The sequence below is a fragment of the Impatiens glandulifera genome, chromosome 4 (assembly GCF_907164915.1).
Source record: "Impatiens glandulifera chromosome 4, dImpGla2.1, whole genome shotgun sequence".
In the NCBI taxonomy this organism is placed as follows: domain Eukaryota; kingdom Viridiplantae; phylum Streptophyta; class Magnoliopsida; order Ericales; family Balsaminaceae; genus Impatiens; species Impatiens glandulifera.
Window position 1 is genome coordinate 57,109,423 of NC_061865.1, and position 12,784 is coordinate 57,122,206.

General features: G+C 31.1%; 1 protein-coding gene across 1 annotated transcript; it reads left to right on the top strand.

Moving 5' to 3' along the window:
* The first annotated feature begins 8,121 nt into the window (after positions 1-8,121).
* Positions 8,122-11,496, top strand: LOC124936059 (ACT domain-containing protein ACR4-like). Its single transcript, XM_047476514.1, has 7 exons — positions 8,122-8,463; positions 8,542-8,587; positions 8,712-8,826; positions 8,921-8,988; positions 9,602-10,207; positions 10,299-10,403; positions 10,980-11,496. The coding sequence occupies exons 1-7, from the start codon at positions 8,390-8,392 to the stop codon at positions 11,328-11,330; spliced, it is 1,365 nt and encodes a 454-aa protein (XP_047332470.1). The 5' UTR covers positions 8,122-8,389; the 3' UTR covers positions 11,331-11,496.
* Positions 11,497-12,784: the final 1,288 nt, after the last annotated feature.

The window sequence follows — 12,784 nt, forward strand, 5'->3', positions numbered from 1 at the left end:
ATTTAAAATATAAAGTCTTTGTAGCCTAGTTAGTTAAAGAGTTGTACTTGTTTTGTTAGGTTGTAAGTTCGAAACATACCTCTAGCATTTTTAATTTTATTTTTAACCGTTTTAAATTTAAAAACGGGTAAACCCACAATCCGACCCAAGTATCCAAATTAACCACAGCTCTCGACCCGGCAATCCGGACACTTTAAAAATTAAGCATCATTATATATATATATTACGGATAACATTTTTAATTTTATTTTTAACCGTTTTAAATTTATGGGTGGGTCAACACATAATCCGACCCAAGTATCCATTTACTCAACATTATTATATATTAGTTAGTTAAAAAGTTGAACTTATATTAATGTTAAAACGTCCCGCGTTTATCAAATTTAGTGTTGAATTTAAAATATAAAGTCTTTGTAGCCTAGTTGGTTAAAGAGTTGTACTTGTTTTGTTAGGTTGTAAGTTCGAAACATACCTCTAGCATTTTTAATTTTATTTTTAACCGTTTTAAATTTAAAAACGGGTAAACCCACAATCCGACCCAAGTATCCAAATTAACCACAGCTCTCGACCCGGCAATCCGGACACTTTAAAAATTAAGCATTATTATATATATATATAGATTAGTTAGTTAAAAAGTTGAACTTATATTAATGTTAAAACGTCCCGCGTTTATCAAATTTGGTGTTGAATTTAAAATATAAAGTCTTTGTAGCCTAGTTGGTTAAAGAGTTGTACTTGTTTTGTTAGGTTGCAAGTTCGAAACATACCTTTAGCATTTTTAATTTCATTTTTAACCGTTTTAAATTTAAAAACGGGTAAACCCACAATCCGACCCAAGTATCCAAATTAACCACAGCTCTCGACCCGGCAATCCGGACACTTTAAAAATTAAGCATCATTATATATATATAGATTTCTTATAAGCAATTCTAAAAAAGTTAGTATGGAAAATAGATATGATGAAATAGACTATGTCTGGTCTAACAGTGAAACAATTGATTTTTTTTTCGACTTGTGTAAATACTAAAATTCTACTTAACCAAATTAAAAATAATTATTTTAATTATTTTTGAATATATAAAATCAAAATTATTAAAATCGAAGTGAAAACCTAATTAAAAAATTAATTGAATTAATTAATGTGATAATTAAATTCTAAATTAATTAAATATAATGGCTAAAGAAAATAAAATAATTTAGAATAAGTTTTGTATCCATTTTTGTCTCAAATTAAATTTAAAAAAATTAAAGGGGATTAAAATAAAAAATTTATGATAATTTATTCTTTTGATCCAATAAATAATTTATTTAAATCCAAAAATATAAAAAATATAAAAAAAAAATTGGCAAAATATATGTCATATTTATTTTTTTAAAATTTTATTTTAAAGATTTAAAAATAAAGTCAAAAGGGTAAATGAAAAAGCAATTTCAAACAAACTCTTAAAATTAAAATAAATAAATATATAATCGGGTGTAGCCGAAATTCGGAAGAATGGCTGCAATAGGAACCACGACCTTCGGATAGGCGTTGGACTTTCATCCAACGCCTAGGAACGCACTGCGTCGCCCGTTGCAACGGAAGAAGACGCGTGCGCGAAGTAACGAAGCAGCGAAGCATCAAACGACTACTCCAATGTTGTCTCCTTCAACGCTGACAAAATGCCCGATCATTGACGGAACGCTTAGCGACCGCGTGCGCGGCCAGAAACGACATTGTTTTGGCTCTCCCTTGACACTCGAACGCGGAAGCTCAGAACGACATCGTTTTGATCTGCGTCTTTGTCTTCATCCTCCTCGCGACACCGGACGAATAGACATCCGTAGCCATCTTTAATTTTTCAAAGATAGAATTTCGTCATTTCTTGATCATAAGACTCTATTCAAAAAGTGAAATGATCACCCTACTTCGGGATCATTTCTCCTACATCAAGGATCGTTATTACGACCTACACCAACAACTGGCCAAAAGAACAACCAAAACACAATTATGTGTGTTTTACTCAATGAAGCCCACTTGGCCGATCAATCGAATTCAGGAGGCTATAAATAGTACCCCTAGATCAATCCGAAGACAATAGATGAACTCTCAAGCCTCCAATCAAAAATTTTAGAAAATCCTCCATTGAAGCTTCAAGCTTCTGGATTTTTGGAATTTTCGTGTAAGGCCTTAAAGCTCGAATCCAAGCATCCTCAAAACTTCCTTAAGGTCTAAGGAGTGTTCTCCGATCTTGGTAAACTTTCAATCACCCTCTAATTCAATCTTCCCATTTGAACTGAAATTTTTATATTTTAGTTTCATAAGTTTATATACTGCCTGGTTGTAAAAGCAATTTTAAACAAACTCTTAAAGTTAAAATAAAAATAAATAAATATGTAATCAGGTGTAGCCAAAATTCAAAAGAATGGCTGTAGTAGGAACCACGACCTTCGGATAGGCGTTGGACTTTCATCCGACGCCCAGGAACGCACTGTGTCGCTCACTGCGACAGAAGAAAACGCGTGCGCGAAGTAGCGAAGCGTCGAAGCATCAAACGCATGCTCCAACGTTGTCTCCTACAACGCTAACAGAATGCCCGATCATTGACGGAACGCTTAGTGTCTCCTACAACGCTAACAGAATGCCCGATCATTGACGGAACGCTTAACGACCGCGTGCGCGGCCAGAAACGACATTGTTTTGGCTCTCCCTCGACGCTTGAACGCGGAAGCTCAGAACGACATCGTTTTGATCTACGTCTTTGTCTTCATCCTCCTCGTGACACCGGGCGGATAGACATCCGTAGCCATCTTTAATTTTTCAAAGATAGAATTTCGTCGTTTCTTGATCATAAGACTCTATTCAAAAAGTGAAATGATCACCCTACTTCGCTGATCATTTCCCCTACATCTAGGATCATTATTACGACCTACACCAACAATTGGCCGGAAGAACAACCAAAACACAATTATGTGTGTTTTACTCAATGAAGCCCACTTGGCCGATCAATCGAATTCATGAGGCTATAAATAATACCCCAAAATCAATCCGAAGACAATAGATGAACTCTCAAGCCTCCAATCAAAAATTTTAGAAAATCCTCCATTTAAGATTCAAACTTCTGGATTTTCGGAATTTTCGTATAAGGTCTTAAAGCTCGAATCCAAGCATCCTCAAAGCTTCCTTAAGGTCTAAGGAGTGTTCTCCAATCTTGGTAAACTTTCAATCACCCTTTAATTCAATCTTCCCATTTGAACTGAAATTTTTATATTTTAGTTTCATAAGTTTGTATATTGCTTGGTTGTAAGATTTCTTAATTGAAAATTGATCCTATGATCATTTCCAATATTTCTGTTAAAGTTAAAATAGATAAATTGATTTTAAATAGAAAAAACCCAAATTTGAATTTGGAAATTTTCAAAATTGGGTTTTATGTTCTTGAGCTAATCCTCAAGAACAACAGCCTAGAAAGTTTCCCAACATGTTTTTAATGATTTTGGGAACCTATTTCAATAATGTTTGATCTATCCTGATCATGTTTGATCAAAAATCAAAATTTTCATAAAAAATGAAAATTTTAAGTTCTTAAATTGATCCAAGTGAATATTTAGTGTTCATGTTTTGATATCAATCAATCATATGAAGTATAAGGAAACTATTATCAAGCTCCTTACACTTCATTATAGCTAAACAAATAAAAACTCGATTTTGGTCTTAAAATTGTTTTTATGAAATCAAACATCATCCAGGTTGAATCAAACCTTGAGATGATGTTCATGATGTTCATAATGTTCCTAGAAGATTTGAGAAGCTACCCAGGCCCCTAGATCAAATGATCTGAGCCTCAATCAAAACTGCAAAACTTTTAGTTTTATGTTCTTGAGGACCAAGAGGTCCAACCGAGGTTTTACGACTAGGACCGAGAGATCCGATCGAGGTTTTCAACCAGAACCGAGAGGACCGAACGAGAATTCTCACACTCAACCAAGAATCCTAGCCAATGATCGGGAAGCTTTTGCACCCGATCGAGAATTATAGCCAAAGACCGGGGAGCTTTAGCACCGCGACCAAGAATTCTAAGTCAGGACCGATGGTCTTAACCCCCGACCGATAAAAACGCACCCAGGACTAAGGACACTGGTCATAGAGCCTATTTGGTTGCACTTTTTATTTTCCAAAATTATTTTTGTAATTTTGGTACATTAAACCATATTCTGAAAATCCCAAAAACTTGAAAATGATTTTAAAATATTTTTGGGATATCTCCACAAAAAAATATTTTGATAAGAGTTCGTTTGAGATTTATTTTTAAACCCTAATACCTTTAAATACTCATGTTCTTCAAATATTTTCCTCCCTAGTCAATATCATCAACAATAGTTACTAGCATTTAAATATTGTTGTTACAATTTTAAATACACAAAAACTTGTGCATGTCTATGACCGGAAGAATAATTGGTTAAAATAAAACGTTATACAACTAATTTTCAAAAGTCAAGATTTTTATAAAGTAGAGACCGTTTTTAAAATGGATACGGATGAAGCGCGAAAACCCTTTCCCGAGTATCACCAAATTATGAACCAAAAAAAACTCTAGTGAAAAATACGTTTGTATACGTATATTTTTATTGATTTTAAAAATCAATTGACGACTCTATTTCAAATAAATAATCTTTTAAATTAATTATTTTTCGTTAATTTAGACACATATTTCTAAAAATCAAATTTTAATTTGATTATTTCAAATCTAAAAGATTATTTAAACTTAAATTTAAATTAATTAATTTATAATTAATTTTAAACTGTCGGGATTTGTTTTAAATCTTTTAAAATAATGTTTTATTTTAAAAAGATTAATGACATGTAAATCGAAGTTGAAATCTCTCAAACTTCTAGCTTTTCTGGGACAAGGGTTTTACAACTCGGCATCCTATATTTAGTCGGATCGTTTTTTGTCTTAGATTTTTATAGTCCGAATAATACTCACAACCGTCGGTGGGTCGTTTGCTGCTCATACCCTCTTATTGTGTTGGTAATCCTTTTTCGAGTCTGTGCGTGTCCTCTTCTTAGCAGTAAAAGAGACGAAATAATCAAATTTTGAGTTATTTTTCATTTTTCATTAAAAAAATTACTTGATTTGATCTTTAATATGGATGATATTTTCCGGTATCCTCCTATGATTTGTATGGATTTTTCACTATTTCGGTTATATATGTAGATGATACATTTTCATTTGGCATGACCTTTTCCGGCGTTGCTTACCAACCCTCGACTAAGGATAATATTAATTGCCGCTCAGAATCTTTGGTAGAAATTCTTCCGACACCGTTTCATTAGTTTGTTCGGCTTACTCTTCTATAAGTGTCATTGTTTAAGAACTCAAATGAGTTCGTTTTTAAAAAATCCTTAACAAATTACATAATCGTTGGATATTTTTAATAAGAGTTTTATTTGTGTAATTATTTGTATTTTAATATCTAGATCATCAATTATTGATTTTGATTTTATAGACCTTATATTATATTATTTACTAATTAATTTCTCATGTGTAACTCATATTTAAACTTTAAACTTAATGAGAATTAATTCCTTTTAAAAAAATATTAATTGTCTAAATTCTAACTCTTAGGGCTGGTCCGATATGGGTTATTTAAAAAACCAATAATAATGGATGGTGATTTTAAAGAGATAATAATTTTTTTTTGGTAAAAGAGATTTAAGCTTGGTTCAGTTTAGGTTATTTAAATAACTCAAACCAATCCAACATTATTTCAATCTATTTTCATTCATCACACCATTCAATTCATTAATCAAAATATTAAAATACACTTTAATTTAAATTATTATTTTTATTTTATTTATATATAATACATTTTTAAATCTTTTTATCAAAAATAATCACCACCTTCTCAAAATCATCGACCATCATTATTTTTTTCTCCTTCTATGTTATACAAATAACTCCAATCCAAACAATCTCTTAAAGGGTATTGATATATAAATAAAATAAAAAATAATAATTAAAATATTATGTATTTTAATATTTTAATTAATAAATTGATTAATTTGATTAATGAGAATAGAGTGAAATAATATTTAATTTGTTTAAGCTATTGATATAACCCAAACCAAACTAGTCTTAATCATTTTTAAGTATTTTTTGTTAATCATTAAGTTTTTGATTGAATTCTGACTCATGCATCTTCTAAATATCATTGTTATTGAAGGAACGTTTAGCTGAATGCACTCATAACTGTAAGGTTGTACATTCCAAACTTCATATCATTTTCAAATAAATGAATTCATCCTTATTACTAAAAATAAAAAATTTAAAAAAAATACACTAACCTTCTCATTTGATAATAGTCTAATCTTGTCAATTTAATTTCAAATTTATAATAGGAACACTCTAATCTTGTCATTTGTTATCATCATAAAATGGGAATCATAACTTTTAAACTTTAAAGATTAATAAATCATTTTCAACTAACTTTCAATAATCTACATAACTCTAACCATCTTAATCATATAACTCATTCCCAAGAATAGAATCACCTAATCTCGACAATTTAACTTCAAATTTACGGAACAAGTCAATTAACGACTAACTTATAAACTCGAATCACTTCAAAAAAGAACTTCTAAATATGTATTTTCCATACATCCACCCCACCGAAAAATCAATGAAATAGCAACTAACTCTCGGTTTCAACTTTCAACTGTTGGGACGATAAGATAACTATTTTTTAAAATTAAATAATAAGCTAATATAACAAGTATTTTATTAATTATAATTCATTAGTATTGTAGAGTTAGTAATACATATTACAATATAATAAATTAAATAAGGATGCTTAAAAAAGATTTGATACATATAAAGAGAATCTCAAAATGAAATAAAAAACAAAAAAAACCAAAATAGGTCCATAGGGGGTCAAGCTTTCTACATTATCCCTCTCAGCTTTCACAGAATCTTTATGGATTTGGAGAGAGAAATGTTTGCCCACTTGTGTCTGCAAATAGAGATGCCCTTACAAACCAATAAAAAATGACCCTTCAACTCTTCTTCCAATTCTTTTTACACCTTCTAACTAATTAACTTACAAAAAGAATACCACAAAATCTTGAAATCAAACATTCACCACCCAACTTAGAAACACCTAGATACAATAATTTTAAATCTAGTAAAATATATAAAATACTTTATTGGTTGTGTTTCTCATTCATATCTCAATTCATGTATGATTTTCAAATAGCTTCAATAAATAAAACATGAAAATCAACCCCTAGAGATTTAGAAATTAGAATTAGTGGGATTTGAAAATATTTTGAGATAAGCTAAGAAATTATAGATAAAATGATTAGATAAATGTGAGTTTTTGTCATTTTTAATTAGAGAAGTTAATTGTGAATTATTATTATTTTTTAAATTTAAGGTCATATCACATTATTTTTTTTTTTTTTTTTTTTTGGGATGGGCTAAAGCCCACCTGAGCCCCTTATAAGATCCGCACCTAGACATCTCGATATCTTCGTCTAAATATAGTTATTTTGTCGTTTGAGATCTTGACTTATTTAATACATGATAATCGTGAATATTTAAATTAAATGAATCTTCAATTATGTTAAATAAGTTTACATGCGTTATGTTTATTTATAAAAAAAAACATGTATAACCGATCTTAATTGTTTAGATTGTGAGTGTCTTGTCGAGTTTGTGAACACAATTTTCAAGTTCGGTTCCTATTTAAAATATATAAGAATTTTTATTATATTACATTTTAAAGTTTCTTTCAAGATACACAAAATCTGATTAATATAATTAAAAAATTATTAAAAATTTTGTAACTGCCATGATGCCACTAGAATTTTGACTGAAAATGATACTTTGGTTTTAACTTTATTTAAAAATAGAATTAATAAATAAATAAAAAAGATTTTCATGAATAAAGAGATTTAGATAAACATTATTTATTATCTTTTTTTTTTAAGAATAGATATGTATGAATAAAAGTCTAGTAATTATACTATCAAACAAACTTATCTTAAACCTAAATTCCAAAAACAAGCCAAAATTGTAAAAACCCTAGTTTTATAGAAAGGGAGATGAAAATTGGACGGCCAGATAATTCAGGTAGAGATAGAGAAGAAAGAGAAAGAAGGGTTACGTAGATCTCTGGCCCACATGCCCCAACGACAAAAAGTCCCCCCCGGTAAGAAGTAACAGTCAGTACGTCCTTACCTTCCCGTCCGTTCGTCCGGCTCAGTATATATAAAGAAACTCTTCATTCAGTCGAAGAGCCAGCAAAATTGATTTTGTCAATTTCAATAACGATTTCTCTCATCGATAGAAAAAGGGATTGTTGTGGATTTTGATAGAAAAAAAAAAAAGATAACCCAATTCTGTAAATGGATTGTTGGTCTTCACCTCCCGCTGTTCATGATGAATTTGAGAAGATGGTTCTCCGTGTTAATGCGCCGAGGTATTGATATCGAACCCAAGTTATGTTTTTTCAGTTTTTAACTTAATAAATTGAGGTGGGTTTTTGATTTTTCTGTAGGGTTACTGTTGATAATGTCTCAAACAACAAAGCTACTTTAATCAAGGTAATTGGATTTGTTTTCTTTCTAATTTTTGATTGGTTTTTAATTGATTGCATCAGCATGGTTGCTGTTGGATACTGTTCATGAATCATGATGATGGGTTTGCTCTGTTTTTGTTTATTTTTAGGTTGATAGTGCAAATAAGAGAGGAAGTTTGCTTGATGTTGTTCAAGTTCTGACTGATTTAAATCTGTTAATTAGAAGAGCATATATTTCTTCAGATGGAGGATGGTTTATGGATGGTTAGCTTTTCTTTCTTTCTTTCATCCATTCATTGAATTATCTCTGAGTTCTTTTGTTTCTTTCAATGAAATTGATTCGTTTCTTCAATGTCAGTTTTTCATGTTACTGATCAAAATGGGAACAAGCTCAGAGAAGATGATCTTGCTGAACGAATTCAGCAGGTAGTATCTTACATCATTGGATTTTGCTGTATACTTGTTTTGGCTTTTCTTGAGTAGAGACTTTATTTTAGCACCAAAAAAAAAAAACTTTTTCTAATGTTATGTCTCTTCCAAATAGTTAAAAACCTGTTCAATATCCTAGCCAAACAAGCTCCAACAGTCATGGCTGTATGAATGCTGGTTTTAGTATATCAGAATCAATTTGAGGTGACAACAACCCCATTTATGCTGCCACATCAAATCTGTAGAAGCTTGGGATTATTTTGGTTAATACTATTTTGTATTTAATATTTAAAAGGTTATAAAAGAAACATATGATATTTTAGCATTTTAGTTGATGATTTGAGTCACTTGATTGTGAGGTTGTTTGCTATAAGAAATGACCCTACTCATGTTTATGCCTGAATTCAGATGAGAAAACACAATAATTTATGACTAAGGTTAGTTTTACTAAATGTGATCCATCTGAATCCAGAAGAAAACAATGACAGAAATGATGTTTAAAATGAAGCCAATAAGCATGACCCATTTGCTATTTTTCTTTCTAGTATTACTTAATTCCTCATAGAACCATTAGTTAGTTTTCTATGTCTGATTATATTATGTCCTCCAGTCTTTAGGACCAAGGAGCCGTAGCTTCAGATCATTAAAAAGGTCGGTTGGTGTCCAGTCAGCAATGGAACACACAACAATCGAATTAACCGGTAAAGACAGACCAGGATTGCTTTCCGACATCTTTGCAGTTCTTACAGACCACAAATGTAACGTAGTGGCTGCTGAAGTCTGGACCCATAATTCAAGAATGGCTTCAGTCCTCTACATAACCGACGAGTTAGGCGGGTTCCCTATCGACGATCCCGATCGACTCACCAACATAAGGAGGCTTCTCCTTTCAGTCTTGAAAGGAGATCGAGACAAAAGGGGTGCAAACACATCAGTCTCGATGGGTTCGACCCATACTGGTCGAAGGCTGCACCAAATGATGTATGCGGATCGCGATTACCATAATAATGATGTTCTGATTGAAAGCAGCGGACCAAGTGATAAGAGGAGGCCGGTTGTAACTGTGGAGAATTGTCATGAGAAGGAATATACAGTTATCAGTTTGAGATGCTGGGACAGGCCTAAGCTACTGTTTGATACTGTCTTCACTTTGACTGACATGCAGTATGTGGTGTTTCATGGAACTGTAAATACTGAAGGACCAGAAGCTCAGCAGGTCTAGTTTTTGAATAATATTGTTATTAATATCCAACCTGACTATTTGATGATGAATTTTATCTCAAAATTGTTGTTTGTTGTTTCAATAGGAATACTATATCAGGCACGTTGATGGGTTCCCAATCAGCTCTGAAGGAGAGAGGCAAAGGGTAATTGACTGTTTGGAGGCTGCTATAAATAGGCGAACAACTGAGGTACCAAACAAAGGACATATATAGGTCCCATTTTCAAATAATTTGATGTGGGTTGGTTATTTAGATTTATTTCAAAACAACTCACTCTTTATTCAAAAATATGATTTCAAAATGTCTTGTTTTTTCACTATAGATTTATACATCTAATGTCTTTTTACCCTTAATCCAAATAACATGATTTTCAATAAAACAAGGCCTTGTTCTCGATTTTGGGTTATTTGTTTTTTGCGAAATAACATTGTTCGAGTTAGATTATTGAAAATTGGGGATTTGAATAATATGATTAATTAAGAGATATATCACTACCCTATAATCATATCATTCAAATCATAAACTAAAACACAAAAATACTCTGCATTAATGTATGTTTTTAATCTAATTAACTTGATTTTTAATAACCCAAGATCAAACAAACTTTATATATATTTTTGTTGCTGTATCCAGATCTAGATCATAAATAACCAGTACATATCCAAATCTGTGCTAAAATAAGTGTGTTTCCTCCAAATGGGGACATATATACAGGACATGGTCAGGCCAATAATTGAGCACTTTTATTTACTAATATTGGTGCAGGGAATAAGATTGGAACTGTGCAGTGAAGACAGAGTTGGACTTCTGGCAGATGTAACTCGAATTTTCAGGGAGAACGGCCTGTCAGTCATTCGGGCAGAGGTTACGACTCGAGGATCCCAAGCTGTGAATGTCTTCTACGTGACAGATGCTTCTGGGCGTCCTGTTAAGAGCGAGACGATAGAGAATGTTCGCAAAGTAATTGGCCTGACTGTGCTACGAGTGAAGGATGATAGCTGCTGCGGTGATCAACCTCCTAAGGAAACCACCGCGAAATTCTCCTTGGGGTCTCTTTTCAGGTCAAGATCTGAGAAGTTACTTTACAATCTTGGCTTGATGAAGTCTTATTCCTGAAAATAACTGGAAGTGAAGCAAAACTTGTAGGGATTTGGCCAAATATTATGGTATATAGAGTTGTTTGATGAATGTTTTATTCATCAAGGGTTCTTCTATGGATTAAATCATTTTTTATTTCAACTTTGTAAATATTTTAGTCTATCATTATGGTTTATTGATTATTTACATTTAATTGTTATTCATTTTTAGAAGTTTTCCTAACCTGACTGACTCATGATCTTTGTATTAATTGAAAACATGCCTAACCATTGGATTATCATAAATACATGTCTAGTCTGATGCATTATTAGTATTATTATTGAATGGTTTGTAGGGATTTTCCTGTTAATGTTAGGTAACTTCTGACATTGCCATAAATATAGGGGAACTGCAAATATCTTCTTCTTGGATCAGGTTTTTCAAGTGGCTTTATTGCTTACTCTGTTGTTATGGAGAAATTTGATTTTGATATTTGCATCAGATTTCTATATGGTTTGCAGCTTTCTGTTGTGTTGTTCTTCATGGCTTTAAACTGCCACCCGCATACTCAAAGATACTACGAAAATCACACTGTTGTAGTGTTATGGCGCCTTCGATTATGAACTTGTATTCGTGTGTGTTGGGTTGCATGGTATATGATGAACTCCACAAACATTGATGTGTGTATTTGTTGATTATGCTCTCAAGGTTTTCGGGTTATTGATACTATTATTTTACTTTGCCAATGTATGTCACTATGAACTACAATTTCACAAAGATAATAAGAGATCATATGAACTGAGTTTTTATTTATTAGTTTTTTTTATATAAATTCTCTTTATCATAATTGGGACTATTAAATCATCCATTTTATCAACTAAAATATTCATATTTTATTTTTATTAAATTTTAAATATAAAAAGAATTTAATAATTTTAAATCAACTAGAACTCCAAATAATATACTTTTTTTATCTAACAATATTTTTATGAATTGTTTTTAAGAAAAATCTCAACAAAACCAATATCAAACCAGCCCTAACAACATGTTGGGTTATTTAGGATTTTTATTAGGTTTTTTTTTTATAGGTTATTTGAATTTTATGTATTTAAATTATATATAAAAATTTAGAGTTATTTTAATATTTTTGTTTGTTGATTAATTGAGTTATTAGATTATTAGAAACATAAGACGTGATTCGATTCCGAGAATTATGCAATCTTATATAGAAAAACTTGAAAAGAATTTGACTATCCTAATTTTTGTTTTAAAAAGTTTTGTTTAAAAAATTAATTTTTTTTTTTAGATTTGAACTAATAAGTTAAAACAAAAAAAATCTTACTTTTCATCATAAACAACTATGCTATACACTTTTAGGTTAAAAACAATTAATAAATTTAACTAAATAACCTATTTTTTATTATTAAATGGGTTGTTCTAGTCTTCTAAAGATGACGGCCGTAGCTCACAGGCTTGTTGGCTTACTTCAGGAT

Excerpts from the sequence above, each read along its gene's own strand:
- LOC124936059 (XM_047476514.1), top strand. The coding sequence starts at position 8,390 with ATGGATTGTTGGTCTTCACCTCCCGCTGTTCATGATGAATTTGAGAAG. Across the intron at positions 8,464-8,541 it reads CTCCGTGTTAATGCGCCGAG|GGTTACTGTTGATAATGTCT; the intron begins GTATTGATATCG and ends ATTTTTCTGTAG. Across the intron at positions 10,404-10,979 it reads TAAATAGGCGAACAACTGAG|GGAATAAGATTGGAACTGTG; the intron begins GTACCAAACAAA and ends ATATTGGTGCAG.